Source organism: Cervus elaphus, chromosome 27 (genome assembly GCF_910594005.1).
Source record: "Cervus elaphus chromosome 27, mCerEla1.1, whole genome shotgun sequence".
Classification (NCBI taxonomy): Eukaryota; Metazoa; Chordata; class Mammalia; order Artiodactyla; family Cervidae; genus Cervus; species Cervus elaphus.
In genome coordinates this window covers 48496929-48524690 of record NC_057841.1, presented here as the reverse complement: position 1 = coordinate 48524690, position 27762 = coordinate 48496929, and the positions used below count along the sequence as shown (strand labels likewise).

General features: G+C 41.1%; 1 protein-coding gene, 1 long non-coding RNA gene and 1 other non-coding gene across 3 annotated transcripts in view; 2 read left to right on the top strand and 1 right to left on the bottom strand.

The window, feature by feature from the left end:
• The first annotated feature begins 538 nt into the window (after positions 1 to 538).
• Positions 539 to 5537, top strand: LOC122684798. Its single transcript, XR_006338152.1, has 4 exons — positions 539 to 557; positions 2577 to 2579; positions 4728 to 4750; positions 5439 to 5537. It is a non-coding gene; the product is annotated as an uncharacterized LOC122684798 (long non-coding RNA).
• Positions 5538 to 15906: 10369 nt separating this feature from the next.
• Positions 15907 to 27762, top strand: part of EPG5 (ectopic P-granules autophagy protein 5 homolog) — a 128676-nt gene continuing 116820 nt past the window's right edge. Inside the window, exon 1 of the mRNA XM_043888861.1 lies at positions 15907 to 16057. Coding sequence (XP_043744796.1) covers positions 15995 to 16057 — 63 coding nt within the window. The 5' untranslated portion in view covers positions 15907 to 15994. The remainder of the gene's footprint in view (positions 16058 to 27762) is intronic.
• On the bottom strand, positions 19783 to 19889 carry LOC122685134. Its single transcript, XR_006338298.1, has one exon. It is a non-coding gene; the product is annotated as a U6 spliceosomal RNA (small nuclear RNA).

Sequence of the window (27762 nt, the reverse complement as noted above, 5' to 3'; positions counted from 1 at the left end):
GATAAGCCATAATGGAAAAGAATATGTGTGTGTGTGTGTGTGTGTATATATATCTCACTGAGTCACTGTGCTGTACAGTGGAAATCAAGCACAACATTGTAAGTCAACTGTAGTTTAATAGAAACAAACAAATCCATACCTCATCTTTTAGGCCAGCACACCAATTCTGCAAGTTATTTTCAAGGTGCCACACCTTTAAAATGCCATTCTACCTTTACATCAGAACTGCAGCTTCTTTTGCAAAACAGAGCCCATGGAAATTTGCCCACTGTTGTACCATTTTCAAAGTAAAGTGAAACTCTGAGTGTAAGGCATGCATTCTCAACAGGAGAAATATTGCTCTCATGGGAGTAAAAATTAGTTCTTGATGGGCATAACAATGTTCTTCTTATATATAAAGCATCAGTTCAGTTCAGTTCAGTCGCTCAGTTATGTCCGACTTTTTGCGACCCCATGATCCGCAGCACGCCAGGCCTCGCTGTCCATCACCAACTCCCAGAGCCTACCCAAACTCATGTCCATTGAGTCAGTGATGCCATCCAACCATCTCATCCTCTGTCATCCCCTTCTCCTCCCACCTTCAATCTTTCCCAGCATCAGAGTCTTTTCAAATGAGTCAGCTCTTTGCATCAGGTGGCCAAAGGATTGGAGTTTCAGCTTCAACATCAGTCCTTCCAATGAACACCCAGGACTGATCTCTTTTAGGATGGACTGGTTGGATCTCCTTGCAGTCCAAGGGACTCTCAAGAGTCTTCTCCAACACCACAATTCAAAAGCATCGATTTTTCTGCGCTCAGCTTTCTTTATTGTCCAACTCTCACATCCACACATGATTACTGGAAAAACCATAGCCTTGACTAGATGGACCTTTGTTGGCAAAGTAATGTCTCTGCTTTTTAATATGCTGTCTAGTTTGGTCATAACTTTCTTTCCAAGGAGTAAGTGTCTTTTAATTTCATGGTTGCAGTCACCATCTGCAGTGATTTTAGCTATACATTAAGCACATAATCAGGATATCTGTGGTATTAACATTTTATGGGTGTAGCAACTAGGAGAAAAACGTTTCAAGTGACTCTTTAGGGGAGTGGTAATGAAAAATTTTATAAACATGGTCCAAGGTGATGTTATGTGGAATTTCATAATGATACTCATATATTGTTAGCCCTTGGATGGTGTTACTGGCCAAGATACTGCTGGCAAAAAAAAAAAAAAAAAAAAGGATAATCTCTTCTTGGAATCAATTCCACTAGAGATAACTCTCTAGACTGTTCATCAAGGTCTGGATTTTAAAACCAGAGACTAGATCCAGGAGTTTACACAAGAGGTGAGCCCAGAGAACACACCAGTAAAATAAGAAGTGAAAAAGGGAAGAAAGGAAGAGAATAAACAGTGTGTTATCAAGCCGGAGGCCACAATGGGAACTGGGCTGAACCCCACTGGGGAGTCTAGGAAATAGCACAGAACATGTATCTCGGAGTTACTCCACCCAAGGGGTGAGGAAGCTGGGTATTTCTATTAGTTTGCTAAAACTGCTGTCATGAAATGCCATCAGTTGAGTGGCTCAAATAAGAAAAATGTATTGTGGAGGCCAGCTGTGGTGGCCGGAAGGCAGGAATCAAGGTTGGTTCCTTCTGAGGGCTGTGAAGGAAGGAGGTGTTCTGGGTCTCTCTCCTTGTCTTGTAGATGTGAGTCTCTGTGTCCAAATGCCCCCATTTTATAAGGATACCAATTGTATTGGGTGAGGGCCCACCCTTATGGCCTCATTTTAACTTCGTAACCTCTGTAAAGATGCTATCTTCAAAAAAGGTCACATTCTGAATTATCAGGGGTTAGGATTTCAATCCTCCCCAGTAATCCTAGGTAACTGATGCAAAAGTTAGGTAATTGATGAACTGTGGTGTTGGAGAAGACTCTTGAGAGTCCCTTGGACTACAAGGAGATCCAGCCAGTTCATCCTAAAGGAAATTGGTCCTGAATATTCATTGGAAGGACTGATACTGGAACTGAAGCTTCAATACTCTGGCTACCTCATGTGGAGACCTGACTCATTGGGAAAGACTCTGATTCTGGGAAAGGTTGAAGGCAGGAGGAGAAGGGGATGACAGAGGATGAGATGGTTGGGTGGTGCCACTGACTTGATGGATATAAGTTTGGGCAAGCTCTGAGAGTTGGTGATGGACAGGGAAGCCTGGCATGCTTGGGGTTGCTAAGAGTTGGACATGACTGAACTGAACTGAGGATTTCAACATATGAATTTTTGAGGATATAATTCAATCCTTAACTGTATTTATGTGCCTATATATATATATATATATATATATGTCCCTGGTTGAGGGTTGTCTTTGGTTTAGGAAAATGTGTTATTTCTCTGGCACTTTCAGCCTGTCATACCTGTGGCTGAAGGAATGTTTGAGGCAAAGAGGTGACAGCAGTTGGAATTTGGGTCTGCATACTCAGAAATGTTAAGTGCCAAGGGAGTTTGAGTGGGACACCTGGAGTGTCTGATACTTTATAGGTGCAAGTTAACTGTTTCTATGACTTATTTAACCTATTCTTAGTGGGGAAGATTATGAGAGGTTGTGTGCTAAGTCACTTCAGTCGTGTCTGACTCTTTGTGACCCCATGAACTGTAGCCCCCCAAGCTCCCCTGTCCATGGGATTCTCCAGGCAAGAATACTGGAGTGGGTTGCCATGCCCCTCCACAGGGTGTCTTCTTGACCTAGGGATCGAACCTGTGTCTCTTAGGTCTCCTGCATTGGTAGGTGGATTCTTTACCTCTAGCGCCACGTGGGAAGCCCTATGAGAAGGTAAATAATAGAAAAAAAGATAAGTTTTATATTTTCCTTCTTGTGGAAGCAGAAGTCTGTTCACAGAAAAGATCTCATCTATAGAAGAGTCTTTTTAAAAAATGTGGCTGGATATTTTTGGTACTTATTTGCACTGCCAGCCAACTGTCTCAAAAAACTGAAATAATTTAGAAGTGACATGATTTCGTTATAACTAAAAATGCATTTAGTAATCATGAATGATGAAATAATTAATGCCATGTACAGAGTGACATACAGGAAGTAATTACTCATTTTCAAAAGAATGACTTCTCTGAAATCTTGTCAGATGAGGGTTCACCAATGGAGGATTACCACCAGATGGTAATGGAAACTCTGGAATCTAATCTTATAAGGGATTTTTTTTCCCTTTGGTTCTCTGAGGCATTTTATTTGTATGCATTACATCCCTAGAAAAAGAATCCAAGGATTTTCTCTCCTGTGTGTTTTCTTCTTGCTTCTTCATGGGTCCATGGTGCCAGCTGAGCTTGTCAGTACAATGAAACCAAACTGACAAGATGTGAGCTGACAGTTTTCTAGATCTTTGAGTTGCACATTAAATATGAGGCTGATCACTTCACACTTATTTAGCCTGCATGTGAGGTTAACAACAATTTTCCCAACCCTGTGCTCATCAATGATTTCAAATTCGCCAGTATAACTATGCTTCATCACCACATTTAGAAACCTCATGATGACTTTGGAGCATGGCCTAATAAACACTTGGCATTTGCCTCTTTTTTCAGCATTGTTGATACTCGAGATTATCAGCCAGGACATTCATGCGCATCATTATGGTGGCACGGACAGGATGGAGGAAAGAGCTAATTTTGTAAGGGATTTTTAAGAAAGATTTACCCAAGGGTTTTCCATGAATTCAGAAGCTTTCACTTAACCCTGTTACTGCAAAAATTGTTCCAGATGCTGGCTGACTTAGGAATTGTGGTTTAAGTTTTTAAATACCTTAATATACATAAATTATACTCTTTACAATCCATAGGGTTGCAAAGAGTAGTATAGGACTGAAGCAACTTAGCAAGCATGCATGTCTTCTTTGGAAAAACGTCTGTTTAGATCTTTGGCCCATTTTTTTTTTTTTGACTGAAAACAATAGAAATTTATTCTTTCACAGTTCTGAATGCTGTATTCTAGCATTACCCTGGTGGCTCAGTGGTAAGGAACCCATCTGCCAATTCATGAGATGTAGGCTTGATCCCTGGGCCAGGAAGATTCCTTGGAGAAGGAAATGGCAATCCACTCCAATATTCTTGCCTGGGAAATTCCATGGACAGTGGAGCCTGGTGGTCTACAATCCATGGGGTCACAAAGAGTTGGACCCAGCAACTGAGTACATACAGAATGTTGGATTGGGGCTACCCTACTTCAGTATAACCTCATCATAATTAATTACATCTGCAATTATTCTGTTTCCAAATAAGGTCACATTCTAAGGTACTAGGGGTTAGGTCTTTGATGTATTTCTTTTTCTGAGGTTGAGGGTAGGAAACACAATCCAATCCATGATAGAGGATGAGAAATGATCCAACTTCATCAAATAATTAATGTTGTTTGGCCCATTTTTTGATTGGGTTTTTTTTTAAACTTTTTATTCTGTATTGTGTATAGATGATTAACAATGTTGTGGTAGTTTCAGGTAAACAGTGAAGGGACTCAGGCATACATATACATATATCCATTCTTGGGTGTGTCAACTACAAATTGGCACTTACGAAGAGCATTGCCAATGACTGAACAACGGCATTTGCCATCTGCCTCTGCAGAGGTTGAACCCTGTGCTACTGCAGCTGTTGACCTTCAAAACCCTCTTGAGGGAGTGCAGGGTGGAGTGAGGCACTCTGTGCTCCAGGAAATCTGGTGGGACAGGTCTTTAGATAGTTGGAGGTTTTTAGGAACAGATTTTATGAGTTCAATCCTTGCATCTCCTCATATCTAGAAAAGCACTAACTCCCTTCATGGAGGAATCATCCTCATGACTAGCAGAAAACCTTTTGTAAAATGAGTGCTTAATGGTATTGAATTCTGCCTTCACCAAAACCTTATATATTGACATTCCTGTCACTGCCTCTTTGGAGCAGTCTCTCAGAGCTATCTGAGATGCCACCTCCTGAGCTGCAGTTTTCATTTTGCCCCAAGTAAAGCTTAACTCAGAACTCTCCAGTTGTGCATCTTTTTTTAGTCCACAGGTGCAATCTCAAAAATGACTGAATGATCTTGGGCCATTTCCACGGCAAACCATTCAACACCGCAGTGATCCAAATCTATGCCCCAATCACTAATGCCAAAGAAGCTGAAGTTGAATGGTTCTGTGATGTCCCACAAGACCTTCCAGAACTAACACAAAAATAAGATGTCCGTTTCATCATAAGGGACTGGAATGCAAAGGTAGGAAGTCAAGAGATAGTGTCAACTACAAATTGGCACTTACCAAGAGCATTGCCAATGACTGAACAACAAAGGCATTTGCCATCTGCCTCTAGGGAGACTGAACTCCATGCTGCTATAGCTTTGGCCTTCAACAAACCCTGAGGGAGTGCAGGGTGGAGTGAGGCGCTCTGTGCTCCAGGGAATCTGGTGGGACAGGTCTTCAGATAGTTGGATGTTTTTAGGAACAGATTTATGATCTCAATCCTTGCAACTCCTCCTATCTAGAGAAGCCCTAAATCTCTTCATGGTGATATCAGATCCTCATGAAAATGAAGGCTTAGTCTGACTCTTTGCAATTCCATGGATTATACAGTCCATGGAATTCTCCAGGCCAGAATACTGGAGTGGGTAGCTGTTCCCTTCTCCAGGGGATCTTCCCAACCCAGGGATCGAACCCAGATCTCCCTCATTGCAGGCGGATTCTTTACCAGCTGAGCCACAGGGAAGCCCTCATATCCTCATGACTAACAAAAAAACGTTTTGTAAAATGAGTGCTTAATGGTATTGAACTCCCCCTTCACCAAAACCTTATATGTTGACCTTCCCCCACTGCCGCTTTGGAGCAGTCTCTTGGAGCTATCTGAGATGCTGCCTCCTAGACTGCAGTCCTCATTTTGCCCCAATTAAAACTCAACTCATAACTCTCAAGTTGTGCATCTTTTTTAGTTGACACCTGAAATAATGCAAGTTTGGCCTTGGAGTAGAAAATGAAGCAGGGCAAAAGCTGAAAGGGTTTTGCAAAGAGAACACACTGGTCAGAGCAAACATCTTCTTCCAACAACACAAGTGATGATCTACACACGGACATCACCAGGTGATCAATACTAAAATCAGGTAGATTATGTTATTTGCAGCCAAAGATGGAGAAGCTCTGTACAATCAGCAAAAAAAGACCTGGAACCGTCTGTGACTCAGATCATGAACTCTTTATTGCAAGGGTCATACTTATATTGAATAAAGTAGGGAAAGCCCTAGGCCTTTCAAGTATGACATAAACCAAATCCCTAATGATTACACAGTGGAGGTGACAAATAGATCCAAGGGATTATATCTAGTAGACAGAGTGCCTGAAGAACTACGGACAGAGGTTTATAACGTTGCACCGGAGGTGGTGAACAAAACCATACCAAGAAAAAAGAAATTCAAGAAGGCAAAGTGGTTGTCTGAGGAGGCCTTACAAATAGCTGAGAAAAGAAGAGAAGGGAAAGTCAAAGGAGAGGGAAAGACATATCCAACTGAATGCAGAGTTACAGAGAATAACAAGGAAAGATAAGAAAGCCTTCTTAAGTAAACAATGCAAAAAAATAGAAGAAAATGATAGAATAGGAAAGACTAGTGATTTCTTCAAGAAAATTGGAGATACCAAGGGAATATTTCATGCAAAGATGGGCACAACAAAGGACAGAAATGGCAAGGATCTAACAGAAGCAGAAAAGATTAAGAAGAGGTGGCAAGAATGCACAAAAGAACTATGCAAAAATGGTCTTAATGACCCAAATAACCACAATGGTGTGATCACTCACCTAGAGCCAGACATCAAGTATGAAGTCAAGTGGGCCTTAGGAAGAATTACTATGAACAAATCTAGTGGAGGAGAAGGAATTCCAGCTGAGCTATTTCTAATCCTAAAAGATGATGCTGTTAAAGTGCTACACTCACTATGCCAGCAAATTTGAAAAACAGCAGTGGCCACAAAACTGGAAAAGGTCAGTTTTCATCCCAATCCCAAAGAAAGGCAATACCAAAGAATGTTCAAACTACTGTACAATTGTCCTCACTTCACATGCTAGCAAGGTAATGCTCAAAATGCTTCAAGCTAGATTTCAACAGTACGTGAACTGAGAACTTCCAGATGTTTAAGCTAGGTTTAGAAAAGGCACAGGTACCAGAGATCAAGTTGCCAACATCCATTGGGTCATAGAGGAAACAAGGGAATTGACTACCCTAAAGCCTTTGGAGAAGGGAATGGCAATCCACTCCAGTATTCTTGCCTGGAGAATTCCATGGACAGAGAAACCTGGCAGGCTACAGTCCATGGGGTTGCAAAGAGTTGGACATGACTGAGCAACTAACACAAAGTCTTTAAGTGTGTGGATCACTGCAAACTGTGGAAAATTTTTAAAAAAATGGGAACACTAGGCCATCTTACCTGTCTCCTGAGAAACTTGTATGCAGGTTAGAACCATACATGGAACAGCAGATTGTTTCAAAATTGGGAAATGAGTATGTCAAGGCTGTATATTGTCACCCTGCTTATTTAACTTATATGCAAAGTACATCATTAGACATGCTGGACTGGATGAATAACAAGCTGGAATCAAGATTGTCAGGAGAAATATCAACAACCTCAAATATGCATATGATATCACACTAATGGCAGAAAGTGAAGAGGAACTAAGAGCCTCTTGATGAGCATGAAAGAGGAAAGTGAAAAAGCTGGCTTAAAACTCAACATTCAGAAAACTAAGATCATGGCATCTGGTCCCATCACTTCATGGCAAATAGATGGGGAAACAATGGAAACAGTGACAGACTTTATTTTGGGGGATCCAAAATCACTGAAGATAGTGACTGCAGTCATGAAATTAAAAGACTCTTACTCCTTGGAAGAAAAACTATCAGAAACTAGACAGCATATTAAAAAGCAGAGACATCACTTTGCCGACAAAGGTATGCCTAGTCCAAGCTATAGTTTTTCCAGTAGTCATGTATGGATGTGAGAGTTGGACTATAAAGAAAGCTGAGCATCGAAGAACTGACACTTTTGAACTGTGGTGTTGGAGAAGACTTTGGACTTCTCCTTCGGACTGCAAGGAGATCCAACTAGTCCATCCTAAAGGAAATAACTCCTTTTTAAATAGTGAATAATTGGAAACAATTTACTGCCCTCAGTAGTTTGTTTAAATAATCTTATGGGATATTTAATTAATTAAGGGAAAATGAAGTTAGAGCTATCTGCCTTTATAAAGAACTATGTCCAATATTTACAAATTAAAAGGACACAGGCAATATATACACAGACACTGAATACGGAAGTGTGTGATATTTGTACACGGGTAGGAAAAAAACCTGAAAGGATGCACAGTGAACTGTTAATAATGGCTAACTCTAGGGAGAGGAGTTTTAACTTTTTATCATGTGCATGTCTATGTCATTTGCAGATATATTTAAGAATATTAAATAGTATAAAAGTATTATAGACATATTTGATGGAAAGAAGCATTATATAAACCTTATAAGCAACAGTCAGCACTGTGACTATTATGAATAATCCAGTAGCTTTCAAATGAAATATTTATGATATTCATCTTGGCCCAATGTATGAGTATAGAGTATTGTAAACATGGAGAAAGTAAGCCTGGGCTTTTTATCTTAAAAGTCCACGTATACTGTACAACTGTATAAGTGCAAATCCTAGCTCCACCATTTACTGTCTGTGTGACTTTAGGCAAATAATTCAACCTGTCTGAGTTCTTGTCCCCCCTCTATAAAATAAGAACAATAAAATTATTGACCTTTTAGGGTTGTAATGAGAATCATATTAGTCATTATATGAAAAGTACTCAGAAAAATTCTTGTCCTATAGTAAGAGGTCAGGAAACGGTGACTATTACTGTCCAGAGGTCAGTAATAGCAACTCCTTCACTGCTAATTATCCAGTGATTAATTCTGCCTGCTGACTGTGAATTTTTTTAGAGTTTTTGTAGATAGAATTTATGTATAGGAAAGACACTTAAAAAAAAGAAAAGACACTTGTCATTACTTTATTTTTGAAATTAATATTCTGATTTAATTATTTTAAAATTAATCTTCAATTTATCAAAGTTATACATATTTAAAAATTTCATTTTGGTAAAGGCATAGAAAAGGAGAACAGAAGAGTGGTTACCAGAGGGGAAGGGGCAGAAGGCTGGGAGGAAGCTGAAATGGGTTCAGCTCAGTTCAGTTCAGTTCAGTTGCTCAGTTGTGTCCAACTCTTTGTGACCCCATGGACTGCAGCACACCAGGCCTCCCTGTTCATCACCAACTCCTGAAGTTTACTCAAACTCATGTCCACTAAGTCACTGATGCCATCTAACAATCTCATCCCCTGTTGGTCTCCTTCTCTTCCTGCCTTCAATCTTTCCCAGCATCAGGGTCTTTTCAAATAGGTCAGTTCTTCACATCAGGTGACCAAAGGATTGGACTTTCAGCTTCAGCATCAGTCCTTTTAATGAACTCCTTTAGGATGGACTGGTTGGATCTCCTTGCTGTTCAAGGGACTCTCAAGAGTCTTCTCCAACACCACAGTTCAAAAGCATCAATTCTTCAGCACTCAGCTTTCTTTATAGTCCAACTCTCACATCCATATATGACTACTGGAAAAACCATAGCTTTGACTAGACATACCTTTGTTGGCAAAGTAATTCTCTGCTTTTTAACATGCTGTCTAGGTTGGTCATAACTTTTCTTCCAAGGAGCAAATGTCTTTTAATTTCATGGCTGCAGTCACCATCTTCAGTGATTTTGGAGCCCCCCAAAATAAAGTCTGTCACTGTTTCTCCTGTTTCTCCATCTATTTGCCATGAAGTGATGGGACCAGATGCCATGATCTTAGTCTTCTGAATGTTGAGTTTTAAGCCAACTTTTTCACTCTCCTCTTTCACTTTCATCAAGAGGCTCTTTAGTTCTTCTTCGCTTTCTGCCATAAGGGTGGTGTCATCTGCATATCTGAGGTTATTGATATTTCTCCTGGTAATCTTGATTCCAGCTTGTGCTTCATCTAGCCCAGCGTTTCTCATGATGTACTCTCCATATGTTAAATAAGCAGGGTGACAATATACAGCCTTGACGTACTCCTTTTCCTATTTGGAACCAGTCTGTTGTTCCATGTCCAGTTCTAACTGTTGCTTGACCTGCATACAGAAATGGGTAAGGGGGTCAATTTTATGGTTATAGATGGAAACAAATTTTTAGCGGTGAGCTCACTGTAGGGTATCCAGAAGTTGAAATATAATGTTGTACACATGAAACTTGTATAACATCATAAACCAATGTCACTTCAATAAAAAATAAATCTAAAAATTAAAAAAAAATGTATCTTTGGGACTTCCCTGGTGGATCAGTGGCTAAGACTGTGATCCCAATGCATGGGGCCAGGGTTTGATCTCTGCTCAGGGAACTAGATCCCCCAAGCTGCAACTAAGAGTTCCCATGCCACAACTAAAGATTTTGCATGCTGCAACTGAGACTTGACATAGCCAAATAGATAAATACTTTCTTAAAAATTTACTTTTTCTGAAATTTTCAAGTCATCTATATAAACCTCAACTTTCTATTTATAAAAATCTAATAAATTTGAATAGCCAATCTCAAGGGGGAACTTTAACATTTGGTCAACTCAGATTCAATGGACCAAACTTTCTTAAACAACTGATCTCATTTATGACTTAAATTCCTTCAAATGTTTTAAACTGCAGTATTAAATGTAATATATTTAAATTTCTTCTTTTGTCCAAACTGAACAACAAACCTAACAACTTATACTATTTATTAATATATTAGTAATAATTACTGTAAATACTAAGGTCTAAAAATTTCAGTTTATAAAGTGTGCCTCCTTTTCCCCATAGGCTGTGATCTTCATTTATTTATTTCCCATAGGCTATGATTATTTCTTTATAACTTATCTGTCCATTGTGTCTACACCCCAACTATGCTGTAAATCATGGAAAGTAGAGGTGGAACCAGTTCTGTTTTGCTAAGTACTGACTGGCACATGAAGAACTTTGAAGTTCAAATAGAATTTGAATCGGTAGAGGCCAGAGAGAGTATTCCAGATTGGAAAAAATACCAGCAAATTTAAAGACAGTAATGGTGGTATAAGGATTTTGTTCATATTTGCTAAGTCTTGCTCATGATAGTCTTATATGCACTTACATGCACACACACACTGAGGCAGGAGATAAACGGGCCCCAGGCTAGGCATTTATAACTGACCTCCTGTTTACATTTCTTGAGGGAAGAAAAAGATGGGCATCAGGTCAGACACCTACAACTAGTCTCCTGTTTGCATTCCCTGAAACAGGGGATATGTGGGTTCCAGGTTACATATTTACAAAGATCCTCCTAGGAGTTTTCTCTCCAAAATGGAAGTAGCAACTGAAACAGAGTAAAGAGCCAGGCTTCGTCTCCTGTGGACACCTTAAGACAACACTCATGGCAGGAACAGAGAAGGGCTGAACCGTGTCTGAGTAAAGGATTATGAGGTCATACACTTCCCATCCTTGAGGCAAGGGAGACATTACACATGTGCACAAAGTCTCCTTGGGGGTCAAAAAGAAAGGGGCACCACCTCATAATATATGATACTTATATGTGATCCCACAGGCCTCTGGGCTGGAATCCATCTTAGAAAAAAGTTGTGCACACATGTTGGGGAAGGTCCCAGGTTAGATCAGGTGTGGAAAAAGAGAACAGAGAGTTGGTTAAAGATAAACAAAGACCCAGAAAAACTGTCCTATATAAATGACTTAAATGCTTCTTTAAGGCACTTCTCATCAGGGGAGGACGGGTGTGCATCTCTGCCTTGCTTCTGTCTTAACTAAACAAATGGTTTCTCTGTGCGCTCTCCCTGTGTGCTATGTCTCTAACAATACGTTCTGTACTTGCATTCACAGTTTTTGCTTCTGTGAGAAATGCATTTTTCAATGGGGGCAAAGATCCAGGGAAAATGGCTCCTAGTCTCTAGCCCTTGCTGGGCTGGTGGCTAGGATTCCTGGTGTTCATCCAAGTTACCCAGGTTCAATTCCTGTGCAAGGAATTAAGATCTTGTTTCATGATGCTAAATCACTGCTGCCTCTCCAAGATCAGTACCAGTAAATCTTTTCATCTCACTTTGGGACTTGAACACATGTGCTGGGACTCAAACCCAGCCAAAACCCTGCATGGGACTAGAACCCACAGTCTTTAAATTAGAATCCCTCACCTGATGTCTGGGCTTTTCTGGTGGCTCAGATGGTGAGGAATCCACCTGCAATGTGGGAGACCTGGGTTTGATCCCTGGGTTGGGAAGATCCCCTGGAAGAGGGCATGGCAACCCACTCCAGTATTCTTGCCCAGAGAATCCCCATGGACAGAGGAGCCTGATGGGCTACAGTCCATGGGCTGTGAAGAGTCAGACACAACTGAGTGACCGAGCAACTAAATAACACCTAGTGTCTGAACTTACTGAGGCTCAGGTTCTTTGTGTCTCAGTGCAGAAGGGATTTAGAGAGAGGCAGACTGATAGGCAAGAAGTAGGTTTATTAATATAGGACACTTGTAAGAGATGCAAGCAGATAGGTGAGGGAGCTCTGCCCCAAGGATTAAGTGGGCTACAATTTTATAGTCAAAGGAAAGTTGGGGAGGGGAAAAGACAACCATCTTTGAGTAGCATGAAGTTTATATCACTAGTTCCTCCTTCAGGCAGGAGAGTGATCCTACAAGGTCAAACTAGGATTATCATAGTGCTTATTCAAATCAGTAGAAGGATGGTGACATTTTTCTTCCATCTAACGGCCTGGGGCATATCTTGTGTTTTTATTTACAGTTTTGTAGTTATTCAAGCCTTTTTCATTCCATGGGATTCCAATAGCTTTCTTGAGTAATCAACTTACAGAGGTCTCCCAAAGATTCCTGGGTTTCTCCTTCTATCTATAGCCCCTTATGGGATTTCTACAACTACTTGTGTAAGCATCCTCTTCCATCTGTATCACCAAGGTGTATAAAATGCACTCTGAGTGAAACCGAGGAGGACCACGTGGGGCCTTTGTGGGAACAGAACACTTGCCCCTTCCCTGGAGTCCCCTGCCTCTTGTTTGTAGAAAAACTTTAGCCTCTTAGGCCTTCCCTGAATTTCAAAGAGCAAATTTAATCAAAGCAGTGAAAAACTATAAAAGCAAAGGAAAGCAGTCTAGCAAGACAACATAATAATAGTTTAGCCATAAAACAAAGTCAAGTTCCTTCAGTTCTTCCTTACAGGCTATAGATAGGATTCTGAGTCATATCTTTGTTTTACAGACCCTAAAAAACCCCACCAGAATGAAGACATTGACTGCATGCTGACCACCAGCATGTAGACCCCAGACCAGTTGGAACCAGAAAACTACAATTAAGATTCCTGAAACATCACTTGTTACATCACCATCAAGCAAACAGAGAATTGAGCATGAACTGATCACGTGCCCTCACACTGTCTTAAAAAAGCCTCTGCTAAAAGTCATGGGGGATTTGGGGTCTTTTTGCTTGTTTCCCTTATTTGGCCCTACAACAAACACAGTACTTTTCTTCACCATACCCAGGGGTCAGTAGGTTGGTTTTGTTGTGTGTTGGGTGAGCAGACTCAAGTTTGGTTCAGTAACATGAGCAGCTGGGTAACTGCTTTGTTGTTTTTGAAGATTTGGGATCAAAATACATGAAACTGTGTTACCAGAAAACTGGGTTCACCTCTTGATGGGTGTTGAGCCAAAAGTCACTAAGCCAGAGGCCCAGAGACAGAAGAATTTATCACTTGCAGCAAGTAAGGAGAACACTAGGGAATTTTCCCAAAACAGTGTCTCCCCTATCAGCAAAATGGGGAAATTTTAAGCTAAGGGTATATGTATATTCATTCAGCTTGAACTGGGGCAAATGTCACCATATTCCCAAGCTTTAAGTGGTTGAAGTCACAAGGATCAGAAAAGATCAACATAGCATCACTTAGGTTCCAGCTGATCTAGTGGCTGAGTGCTGGGGCTTGAGTAGGGGGAGTGGGAGGGTGTCTAAATTCTGCAAAACAGCTGAAGAAAGTGCCTAATCTTTGAAATAGAACTGGAAGTCTTTACAACTGATTTGTTATCTTTGCTATTGTTACTTTTCTAGTCTGCTAATACTCCCTTGTTCTTTTGTTCCCTTACAATCATCATTACTGAGACTCATTCAAAGGGAAGCATTGTGGCCAGGCTTACAAAATGGATTAGGTCTAAAAGGATTTCTCTAAAATACATGAATAAAGTATAATGCTGATTAAGTTGCCCCTAACAGATTAAGTTCAGGGAAGCCTAAAATGAAGCTGATAGAAAAGTTAAAAAAACTAAAATGGCCCCTCTTATGTCAAATAAGCCATGCCTAGTTTTCTTTATCTGGGGATTCCCCCCAACCCCACCCTATCTGCTTACAACTGTATTTTATGTTGTTAGCTCATAAACAAGGCACTGTAAAGACTCCATCTCTGGAGTCCTTTCCATTTCTCATGCCATATTCTTGGATAGTATCCCTTGCTACCCACATCTCAGCTATTTTCTACCATGACCAGACAGAACAGCTCACATTCGTTTCATTCATCAAATGATCAATATTCACTGAGCCTACCATGTACAGGCTACTGTTGGGATGCCTTAGGGAACAAAACAAAGACCCCTGACTTTAAGAATCTTACATTCTAGCCAGGTTGACAGACACAAACAAAAGCAAATTATAATAGTATTTTAACAGGTACTTTGGAGAGAAAATAAATTGGGAGAAAGTAAATTGTAGAACTGGGAAAGGGAGAAGGAGCCAAGTTTTCCCATCTGGAATTTTTAAATGAAGGTGTGTAAAACCCATACAAAAACCACCTCTATGGGTCTTGTCTTTTTGCCTTCTCTTCTGCCCTCTTTGGTGCAGCTGTCTCTTCGCTACCTGGGATCTGGAGAGTAATGATAGTAACTACCATTTACAGTTGGTCCATAAAGAAGGCTGAGAACTGAAGAATTGAGGCTTTCAAGTTGCGGTGCTAGAGAAGATTCTTGAGAGTCCCTTGGATTGCGAGGAGATCAACCAGTCAATCCTAAAGGAAATCAACCCTGAATATTCATTGGAGGGACTGCTGCTGAAGCTCCAAATACTTTGGCCACCTGATGCGAAGAGCCAACTCATTGGAAAAGACCATGATGCTGGGAAAGACTGAAGGCAAAAGGAGAAGGGGATGATAGACGATGAGATGGTTAGATAGCATCATTGATTCAATGGACATGAATTTGAGCAAACACGGGGAGACACTGGAGGACAGATGAGCCTGGCATGCTACAGTCCAGGGGGTCACAAAGAGTTAGAAATGACTTAGCAACGGAACAACAACCACCATTTACAGATATGCAGGTGTATACCAGGCACCTTAACGACCAGTCCATTTAATCTTCTTTACACTGGTAAAGGCAAGTATCATCTTTCTCCTTCACACAAAAGGAAACTGAAGCGCCCACCTGGAAGAGCATCAAGGTTCTTGAGACCAAAGCATAGATTTAGGCTGACTGGTCCTAGTTATCTGAAGGTCAAAAGGCTGACAAGCACTCTCCCCAGGCTCCTTTAGGCCAACATGGGTGGGGATCCACACCCAGTGCAGCTTAGTGAAGGTGCCGGCGATAAGGACTCGACCTCACTCGGGAGAGTAAGCCGGTCACCCAGGACACTCCCAACGCGGCGGCAAGAGGGGCGGAGCCAGGAGGCACTGCGCGGGGTAGGGGGTGGGGCCTGAATGAAAGGGGGCGTGGCCGTAATCCTCTTGTGAAAAGGCCTCCCGAAGTGGTTTGTCCTAAGTTCCGGCCCGTAGAGGCTCCGAGTTGCCGCCCCTCTCCCGGAGTGGTGGAGATTCGATCATGTGACAGTCCGGAGGTAGGAAGTCGGCAGGCTGTGGAACACGCAGGGTTTTGACAAAAACAAGCGGCGACTGAGCCATTGCAGGGTCTATGGCAGAGGCAGTGAGGCCCTCACGCCGGGCCAAGGCCAAGGGCAGCCGGACTAAAACCAAGGTGAGAGGAACTCGCGCATCCCACTTCCCCAGGCCCTGGCAGTTGCGCGCTGTCTCGCTTTACCTCTCTTCGGCCTCTCCAGCCCACTCTGCCCGTGCCCTGAGCCCCTCTCAGCTTCTGCCCCACCTTCCCATATTTGATCCCTCCGCCCATTAACACCAGACCTATTCCTCTGTTCCTTGTCTACGTCCGACTTTGTCAGGAGCTTGTTTTTTCTTTTTCCTCCTGTGATCTCTCTTAGGCGCTTGGTTTTCTGCTGTGTTCTTGACTTCCCGCACCTAGATCTGGATTCCTGTTGGAAAGCAAATTTTGTCTTCCCAGGCTCAGCTTTGACTGACTTTCTTCTTTTTAACCTGTGAACATTTTGAGTCTCTCTCCGCTTAAAGAGAAAAGGGACGGCTCTTCCACGAATGTATCCTCCGGTAGAACTTTACGGTGGGAGACAGAAAGTAGACTGTAGTGATGTGGCTTTCCAGTTTAAAAATTCAAGATGATAGTGGCGCTGCTGTTTATTTCTCATTATCCTGACTGTTTATGATGGGGCGTGAATGACCAGAAGTGAAATCAGAGAGGGACTCACGCACCAGGGACGGGTTTGAATTTTTGGGTTTCCTGGCTTATACTAACGTGTGGTATTAGTGTGGTTTTAAAGTTGATCTTTCTTGTTTTTAGGTGCAGTCTGGGTTTTCATTTTGTTCCCATTTGTTTTCTGAAATGACGTTTGTTTTACAGTGAACAGAATAAATGCTCTGCGAGAATAGCTGGACATTGATAATATTGGCTTACCTGAAACTGAATTTATATTAAGGAAATAATGAGAATAGTGTTAAAACTACCGGAAATTGCCTTTTCTACTAGTAGGTGATGTCTGCAAGTGCAGGTGTGACTTAAAAATAATACCAAAATAGGAATTTCTTATGAGAACAAGATTTTAACAGGAGACTAGTGTTCAGAGATACCATATTTAATAAGCTGTAAATGATTTTATGCACATCATTGTTTTCAGGTCTGTGAGTAGTTATTCTTTGGAGAGAAAGCCATTTTGCTACCTAATTCCAGAAAAATTTTTTAAGAGAAATAATTTTGCATTGTATTGAGCCAGTAAAGGGCTACCTAAATGAGCAGGGAAGTAAAAGGCCATTCATCAGCCATGCGTACAGTCCCTGAACCTAGAATACAGTAGTGTATAAGATGTAAACATCAATCTACAAGGAGCTGAATCTTAATTCTCAATCTATAGTTAATTTTTTTCAGAGTGAATGGTGAAACTAAAGCCTAGATAACTTAAGTGATAAGCCGTAAGACATACAGTTAGTAAGAGAACTCAAGTTAAAACCAGAAATCTTAATTCTCAATCCAGTAGCTTGGTAATTGTTCTACATATCTGTATGTATCTGTGAAAGTAGCTCAGTTGTGTCTGACTCTTTGCAACCCCGTACTTGTAGCCTGCCAGGCTCCTCTGTCCATGGAGTTCTCCAGACAGGATAATGGAGTGGGTAGCCATTCCCTTCTCCAGAGGATCTTCCCAACCCAGGGATCAAACCCAGGTCTCCTGCATCGCAGGCGGATACTTTACTGTCTGAATCATCAGGGAAGCCCATGTGTATTTATAGACAGGATGTTACAAATACTTATAAATGATTATTAGGAGAATTCTCTGTCAAGTTCTTTTGTTTAGTACAGGGTTTCTAAAATAAAAATGAAAAACCAAGCTTTTAAATCCATCATGAAAAGTCATTTGCTCGTTTTATATTGGCATATTGTGGGCAACTTTCCTACAAAAGTTGGGCTTCCCTTGTGGCTCAGCTGGTAAAGAACCCGACTGCAATGCGGGAGACCTGGATTTGATCCCTGGATTGGGAAGAGCCCCTGGAGAAGGGAAAGACTACCCACTCCAGTATTCTGGTCTAGAGAATTCCGTGGACTTTATAGTCCATGGGGTTGCAAAGAGTCGGACACTACTGAGCAACTTTCACTTCATTTCCCTACAGAAGAATAAATTTATTTTATTATCTTTTAATGTTTATAAGGAGAACTTCATTCCAGAGGGTTTGACCAAACCAGAAATCCTTGACATGCTTTTAGCCACCTTCCAAATCTAGTCAGTCATTGAATCTTGACAATTATATTTTGTAATTGATCTCTTGATTCTGCCCATTTCTCTCCATCCTAAGTCCACCATCCTTCAAGGATGATTTCTTGGATTTTTGCTAAAATGGCCTTTCCAAATTTATTCTTGCTTCCCATTCTAAAGTTGGATCGATATTTTTATTAACAGAACCTCAAAATGATCACTCCTCTCCTTAAAACCTTTCAAAAATTTCCCATCATCCAGAGGCTAAGAATCCAAAGTCCTTAGTATCGACTCAAGGCCCTGACTGGTCTGAATTCTGTCTTTCTCTTCAGCCTCAGGTCTTCACTACTATCTCTTTTGACTCTCAGTCATACATGTCCTTTCCTGCTTTGGGCTTCCCTTGTGACTCAGCTGGTAAAGAATCCGCCTGCAGTGCGGGAGACCTGGGTTTGATCCCTGGGTTGGGAAGATCCCCTGGAGAAGGAAAAGGCCCCTCACTCCAGTATTCTGGCCTAGAGGATTCCATGGACTGTGTAGTCCATGGGGTCGCAAAGAGTAGGACACGACTGAGTGACTTCCACTTTTCCTGCTTTAGGGCCTTTGCTCATACTGTTTCCTGTGCCCTGAAACTTCTTCCAGTCCGGCTTCACCTGCTCATTCCTGAGGTCTCTGCTTAAAGAGTACTTCCCTCTTCACCCACATAATCCCCCCACCCCAGTAGTTCTTGCACCTCTTTTTGTCACTTGTCTCACTTGTAGTTACTTTGTTAACATCTCTCTTCTTCCTTAGACTGTGAACTCAATGAGGGAGGGACCTGTCTTTTCCCCAGTACCCTTCACAGTCCTTGTAGGCATTTGATAATGGTTGTTGAATGAAGGAAGAAATACCAGTATTAAAGAATATTATTTCCAAGCTTTGTGGCTCAGAAGAATTTACTCAGGGAAATTTCCTCTATGTAGTGTAAGAAAGCAAATGGGAAAAAGTCCACAATACCAGCAAGGCCCTCATACTTGTCAGTCTAGAAAATGGATTCTTCTTTTAGAGTAAACAGATTTATTTCTTTGTGCTGGTTATGGTTTGGCTATGATCCTGAAGCTCAACATTAATGAAGTCCTTTACCATTGTGGTATAATTTGGTGATTATTATTTATGGAACCATATAAAGTGGTTCTAAGGGGTGATTCAGGAAGTGAGTAGTGTCATGTGCTTTTGCCTTTAGATAGTTTGAGTGGCTTCTGACCCAGCAGCTGACCTATATTAATATTAATCATCTGGAAGGTGACATCACTTTGATAGTTTGTGTTTATCTGGTACTTGTCACTTGGTAGGCAAGAGATAGTCCTGACAAGTTTCACCCTGACTTCATTGATCTTGGTAGGTTGAGAACAGTATATTTCATTTTTTTATTATTTATGGTTGCCCTGGGTCTTTGTTTCTGTGCTCAAGCTTTCTCTAGTTGCAGCAGGCGGGGACTATTCTTTGTTGACTGCAGTGACTTCTCTTGTGGAGCATGGGCTCTAGGTACACGGACTGCAGTAGTTGTGTTGAAGTTTAGTTACTCTGCAGCATGTGGGATCTTCCTGGAGAGCCAGGCATCCAGCCCATGTCCCCTGCATTGGCAGGTGGTTTCTTTTTTTTTTTTTTCTTTTTTAAAAATATGGAACGCTTCACGAATTTGCGTGTCATCCTTGCGCAGGGGCCATGCTAATCTTCTCTGTATCGTTCCAACTCTAGTATATGTGCTGCCGAAGCGAGCATGGCAGGTGGTTTCTTAATCCCTGGACCACCAGGGAAAGTATTTTTATTTTTTTTTTTTATTTTTATTTTTTTTTAGTATTTTTAAAGTTAGTATTAATTTCTAAATGCTGACAACTCCTTAATAGTAACAGCATTTTTTTTTTTCATTTATTTTTATTAGCTGGAGGCTAATCACTTTACAATACCGCAGTGGGTCTTGTCATACATTGACATGAATCAGCCATGGATTTACATGTATTCCCCATCCCGATCCCCCCTCCCACCTCCCTCCCCACCCAATCCCTCTGGGTCTTCCCAGTGCACCAGGCACGAGCACTTTTCTCATGCATCCCACCTGGGCTGGTGATCTGTTTCACTATAGATAATATACATGTTTCGATGCTGTTCTCTCGAAACATCCCACCCTCGCCTTCTCCCACAGAGTCCAAAAGTCTGTTCTGTACATCTGTGTCTCTTTTTCTGTTTTGCATATAGGGTTATCATTACCATCTTTCTAAATTCCATATATATGTGTTAGTATGCTGTAATGTTCTTTATCTTTCTGGCTTACTTCACTCTGTATAAGGGGCTCCAGTTTCATCCATCTCATTAGAACTGATTCAAATGTGTTCTTTTTAACCACTGAGTAATATTCCATAGTGTATATGTACCACAGCTTCCTTATTCATTCGTCTGCTGATGGGCATCTAGGTTGCTTCCATGTCCTGGCTATTATAAACAGTGCTGCTATGAACCTCGGGGTGCACGTGTCTCTTTCAGATCTGGTTTCCTTGGTGTGTATGCCCAGAAGTGGGATTGCTGGGTCATATGGCAGTTCTATTTCCAGTTTTTTAAGGAATCTCCACACTGTTCTCCATAGCGGCTGTACTAGTTTGCATTCCCACCAACAGTGTAAGAGGGTTCCCTTTTCTCCACACCCTCTCCAGCATTTATTCCTTGTAGACTTCTGGATAGCAGCCATCCTGACTGGAGTGTAATGGTACCTCATTGTGGTTTTGATTTGCATTTCTCTGATGATGAGTGATGTTGAGCATCTTTTCATGTGTTTGTTAGCCATCTGTATGTCTTTAGAGAAATGTCTGTTTAGTTCTATGGCCCATTTTTTGATTGGGTCATTTATTTTTCTGGAATTGAGCTGCAGGAGTTGCTTGTATATTTTTGAGATTAATCCTTTGTCTGTTGCTTCATTTGCTATTATTTTCTCCCAATCTGAGGGCTGTCTTTTCACCTTGCTTATAGTTTCCTTTGCTGTGCAAAAGCTTTTAAGTTTCATTAGGTCCCATTTGTTTATTTTTGCTTTTATTTCCAATATTCTGGGAGGCGGGTCATAGAGGATCCTGCTGTGATTTATGTTGGAGAGTGTTTTGCCTATGTTCTCCTCTAGGAATTTTATAGTTTCTGGTCTTACATTTAGATCTTTAATCCATTTTAGTTTATTTTTGTGTATGGTGAGTAACAGCATATTATAATTGCTAAGGACAGACTGTGATGTGTCCCAGAAAACTGATACCAGAAACAGATCTTTGCAGTCCCCATCCTCTTACTCCTTGTCCTAGATGATTTCTCCCTCTTAGTCCCTCCCTCCCATGCGTGATTATAGAAATGAAATTGGGGGATGCTGTATATTGTTGAGCTCCTTTTGTGCCTCCTAAGATCCATATTTTGTTTTTGCTGAATAAACTACTCACTGATCACCCACTGTGTCCCAGAAATTCTTCTAAGCACTTGGGGTATAAGTGAAAGTGATAGTCGCTCAGTTGTGTCCGACTCTTTGTGACCCCATGGACGTAGCCCGCCAAGCTCCTCTTTCCATGGAATTCTCCAGGCAAGAATACTGGAGTGGGTAGCCACTCCCTTCTCCAGGGGATCTTCCTGACCCAGGGATTGAACCTGGGTCTCCTGCACTGCAGACAGATTCTTTACTGTGTGAGCCAACAGAGAAGCCTGAGATATAAACGAGGGTGGGGGGGTGGGGAGAACCTGGCCTTAACATAGCTTGTGTTCTAGAAGCTGAAGACAAAACAGAAAACTCTGTAAATAAATAAGTACATCACATATCAGAAGATAACAAGGGCTACAGAAAAAGAAAAATGAACCAGGTAAGCAGTTGAGTAGTGATGAAAGATTAGGATGGGTTGTGATTTTTAATAGGCTGTCAAGGTAGTCCTTGTTGTTGAAGATGAAATTTAAGTAAGGACAGGAAAGAGATGAGGAAGTTAGCCATGTGGATCTTGGGAACAGTTGGGGCAACTGCCTTAAGGCAGTGGCATGTCTGTGCTGTCTTGGGGACTGCAAGGAGGCAGTGTGGTTAGGGTAAGTGAGAGGCAGAGTGAGTGAGGGGAGGGTAGTTGGGATGAAGTCAGAAAGGTGACACAGAAGCTAGGTCATGTAGGGGCTTGTAGGCCATTGGCCTGCACTTGTATGGCCTTTCACTTGTACTTTGAGTGAAATTTGCAGTCACCTCAGGGTTTCAGGGAATGGCAAGCCACTCCAGTGTTCTTGCCTGGAGAATCCCACAGACAGAGAAGCCCGGCGGGCTGCAGTTAATGGGGTCGCAAAGAGTTGGACATGACTGAACGACTAACACACACACACACACACACACACACACACACGGTTTCAAGTGGAGGAGTGATATAACTGAAGTCATTTTAAAGGGTCACTGTGCTTGCTTTGATGAGAACAATCTGTAAGGGAGCAAGAGGAGGAATAGAGAGACCATCTAATAGATTTTTGCTGTGATCCAGGGAGGAAGGTGATGGTGTCTTGGCCGGGAGTTTTAAAGTGTAAGTGATGAGAAAGGTTTGAAATCTGGGAGTTTCTGAACATCTAGCTAAGAAGATTTGTTGGTGGTGTGGATGTGGAATGTGAGAAAACAGTCAAGGATGACTCTGAGATGGAGGAGGCAGTGAGTAGAACAGCTGTTGGGGGCAGATGAGGAATTCAATTTTGGACATGCTAATTTTGAAGTAAGTGTCTGTTAGACCTCCAGTTGGGTTGGCTATGTGAATCTAGAGTATGGGAGAGAGCTCTAGGCTGGAGGTCTCTTTTAAGAGCTGTTGAAAACTAGAGTCCGAGTTAAGTTACCTTAGGAGTGAGTATAGTATAAAAGGATGACAAGAGATTCAAGGGCACTCCAATTTTAAGAGCTTGGGGAGAGGTGGAGAAACCAACAAAGAAGTATGATGTGAGGTAATATGTGTTCCCAGTGCCGTTAACTGAGTGTGGGATTCTAGAAGTTGAGAGAATCATGTGTATGAGAGGAGGATAAAGAGATGAAGCGTGGGAAGTGCTGTGGGTACATGAAGTAAGATTGTTGAGGGCAACAGGCAAAGAAATGGCAGCTGAGAGGAGATGATGTGTTCATAGCGAAATGTGTAACCCCCATCTTTCTCCTTTTTATTTGTAAAGCATTCTTGTACATCCCAAGGAGAGCAGGTAAAGTTGCCCTGAGAGCTCTTGATCTTATAGTTGGACCCATGTGTTCAAGCCCTTTTTATCTCTTCTGTGCCAGGCATTGTGCTAAGTGCTGTGGATATAGACATTCATGGTAAACTGTGCCTGCATTTAAAGTGATCCCAGAAAAGTTTTCTATGTAATTTGTAAAATTGAACCTTTATCATTTAAGAAGTAGCTCATCAATAGTTTTAAAGATAGAAAGAGGTTGTATTTTTTTTTCCTTTTTTTAACTTAGTACAATTTAAAGAGGAAGAACCACAAGTGGTGTATGGAAATGTCCCATTTGTTTTCCAGAACTTAAAACAAAAATCACTTTTTTTCCTGATTACAGAAGTGCTCATTGCTTTAAAAAAGTGTGTATCTGTGAGTGTATACACACACAGAGAGAAATGTACAACACAGAAATGAAATGCCCTAAATTCTGTCTCTTGGAGATAACTGTTTGTAGCAGTTTGTTGTGTTCTTTAGGTTTCTCCCCCTACACATATGCCAGCACTCCAAGACATATTTACTACAGTGTATGGTTAACTATTGGAGTAGGAAATGGCAACCCACTTCAGTATTCTTGCCTGGAAAATTCCATGGACAGAGGAGCCTGGTGGGCTGCAGTCCATGGTATCACAAAGAGTTGGACATAACTATGCATGCACCCATCCACACACATGGTTAAGTATATATATTTTTTCTATGTTTATTAACGACTCTTCCATTTCTATCTAACTTCTTATTTTTTCTCCTGTGGAATTATTTTAAAATTGATTCTCTACCTGTATCTAACTTAGAGATCAAAATAAAGAATATAGATTCTTCCTAATTTCTAGGCCATTTTCAATTGTAAGAAACACGTCTTTCGGTTAAAATAAAATTAAGTTCTAATTTTTTATGGATAACTTGATACATGTGGAGTTCCGTTTGAATTTTATTTTATGATCTGTATGTATGATTGTTATATATAGAACATGTTCTGGTTAACTCAAATAGGCAAAGTAATTGGAAGTTGGCTTTCTTTTTTATTTTTAAATGAAATGTTGTGTTTTAAGTGTAAGAATAGGTTCAGATTTTGGCATAAAAGTTCAGTTTCCTCGGAATTCATTGGCTAGTCCCTTTGCTTTCTGAGAAGCATATAAAAATAAACTTCTGAATGTGCTAGAGTGCATGGTAAGTGTAAATATTTGTTGGATAGTTAATTTCTTCATTTTAGGATTCCAGTACCTAGGAGCTCAGCATGCAGTTGGTACTCAATAAATTCTTGTGAATTATGAGTCATCATTATTGTTTCAGTAAATATATATTGAACAAAGTGTTGAAAATCAGAGGCAGATCAGATCCAAAAAGGTTAAGATACAGTCCCTGGTCTTAACATACTTGTGGTCTGTTTGGGGGACACACCATAAAGATAAATAACCATATGTGGTGACTTGTGACCAGGACTGGGTGGTAGGTACGTACTGCAGAGTTCAGAGTAAAACGTGTGGCGGAAGGCTTGATGCGGTCATTGATAGTTTTGTCTTGAGAAAGGATCATAACTGAGTCATCAAAGGCCCTGAGCACCAGAGTTCAGAGGCAGTCTTTAATTAAGTGGAGAGCCGTGATTGTTTTGTGGTGTTTGGAGTAGTGTGTTTTAAGGGGACCAATCTTATAATGGTGTTTGGGTGAATTGATGGTGGGGCAGAGGCTGAAGGCTTGGAGACCGTTCTGTGCTTTGGAGAAGTGAGCCGAGCTATCGGGAGCTCACCACTGCTTAGAGGCCCTGGCACTGGTGATGATCACAGTGTATGCACCCAGAGGTCCTGTCCTATCCAGGGGTCTGTGAGGGGCAGGGCAGGCCTTTGCCACCCTCTCAAACAGTGTGCGTCTCACAGTTGTTCATTCTTCCCTCCCTCCTGCCTTCTCTGATATGTCCAATCTGTTCTTTGAATCAAATGACCAGCTTCTCTCTCCTTTCCCCTACCTCCTTCCCTGAAGCAACTCCAGGACCAGGTGGAGAATTAAACAGAGAAGCACTGAGTTATCCTCCCAAGAGAAATAAAGCCCAAAGGCATGTGTTCCTCCCTGGGAGGGTTCAGAGGTTTTAAAAAAATATTTTTGATGATCTAACCACAATATCTGTTGTTCTGGTTTTGATTATTCCCGTGAAGGTAGATCTAGTGGAAATGAACTTGCAGGTTTGTTAGTAGCAACTGGAGACTTCGTTTTGTTTAGCTGAGGGGAAGAATTTGAAATTGGAAGGGCAGTGGTGGAGTAGAAAAAGAGGAAGTGGTTTGGTGGGGTCAGAGGTGGGCAGCAAGGGACAAAGGGAAGTTAAAAACTACCTGAAAGACAGGCTGGAGAGGAAGCCTGAGGTTGAGGAAAGTGTATTTGTTTGCTGTGCCCTTGATCAATCACATGGCCCATCTGGGCCTACTTCCAGCTTCCTATCCTCTTTTCCAGTTAGCAGGTAACACCCCCAAAGGTCTCTTACAGTTTAAGCGAAGCGAACTAAAATTTTCTCCCTCTATTCCACATTCCAGTCTCTACTTCGATACTTTTCACTTATTTCTCAACTCTTTTAAGTTTTTAAAATCTTTCATCTTTTCATCTGGTAGCTTGATTGAGATATAATTCACACACTGTACTTATTTAAAGAGTATAATTCAGTGGTTTGGGGGATGATCACAAGATTGGATCACCATCACCACAGTCAGGAATGCCATTCTCTTTTCTGTAGAGGAAGCATTGTGTTATCATTCCACTAGCAGTATGTGAGGGTACTAATTTTTCTATATCATTCTCAACGTTATTATCTGACTTTAGTCATCTTAGTGGGTGTGATGTATTACCTCATTGTGATTTTGATTGCATTTCTCTAATGACGAATAGTGTTGCACATGTTTTTATGTGCTGTTTGTATTATCTTTGGAGAAGTGTCTGTTTAGCTCCTTTGCTTGTTTTTAAATTGGGTCGTTCATCTTTTTATTATTGAGTAACATGTTTACTTTTTAAAAATTCTGGATATAAGCCCCTGATAAGATAATGGATTTGAAGACATTTCCTTACATTCTGTGGAGTTGTCTTTTCATTGTCTTCATATTTTCAAACTTTAAAAATTTTTATGAAGTCCAATTTATCTGCTTTTTTCTTTCGTTGTGTGCTTTTGGTGTCATGTCTAACAAGACTTCGCATAATCCAGGGTCATTAAGATTTACTCTTTTTTTTTTGGAAAAGTTTAAAAGTTTTAGCTCGTATATTAGGTCTGTGATCCTTTTTGATAATTTTTTTTTTTTTTGGGTTTTGTCATACATTGATATGAATCAGCCATAGATTTACACGTATTCCCCATCCCGATCCCCCCTCCCACCTCCCTCTCCACCCGATTCCTCTGGGTCTTCCCAGTGCACCAGGCCGGAGCACTTGTCTCATGCATCCCACCTGGGCTGGTGATCTGTTTCACCGTAGATAATATACATGCTGTTCTTTCGAAACATCCCACCCTCACCTTCTCCCACAGAGTTCAAAAGTCTGTTCTGTATTTCTGTGTCTCTTTTTCTGTTTTGCATATAGGGTTATCGTTACCATCTTTCTAAATTCCATATATATGTGTTAGTATGCTATAATGTTCTTTATCTTTCTGGCTTACTTCACTCTGTATAATGGGCTCCAGTTTCATCCATCTCATTAGGACTGATTCAAATGAATTCTTTTTAATGGCTGAGTAATATTCCATGGTGTATATGTACCACAGCTTCCTTATCCATTCATCTGCTGATGGGCATCTAGGTTGCTGATAATTTTTGTATATGATATAAGGTAAGGGTCTAATTTTATTCTTTGGATATCCAGTTGTTAGCACCATTGTTGAAGGCTGTCCTTTTTTGGTGTCCTTGTTGAAAAACAGCTGACTTTAAATGTATCAATAAGAGTTTATTTCTGGATTTTCAGCTCTAATTCATTGATCTATTTGTCTATCCATGTGTTAGAACCACACTGTCTTTTTTTTTTTTTTTTAAATTTTATTTATTTCTGGTTGCACTGGATCTTCGTTGCTGTGCAAGGGCTTTCTCTAGTTGTGGTGCTCAGGCTTCTCACTGTTGCGGCTTCTCTTGTTGCAGAGCTTAGGCTCTGAAGTGCGGACTCAATAGTTGTGGCACCCAGTCTTAGTTGCTCCGAGGCATGTGGAATCTTCCCCGACCAGGAATCGAACCTTTGTCCCCTGCGTTGGCAGGCAGGTTCTTTTCCACTGTGCTACCAGGGAAGTCCCACACTGTCTTTATTACTGTAGTTTTATAGTAGATTTTTAAATTACAAAATATGAAATTTCCAAGTTCATTCTTTTTCAAGATTGTTTTGTCCATTCTGGGTTCTTTGTATTTCCTTAAAAGGTTAAGGATCATCTTGTCATTTTCTGTGAAAATGGCAGCTGGGATTTTGATAGAGG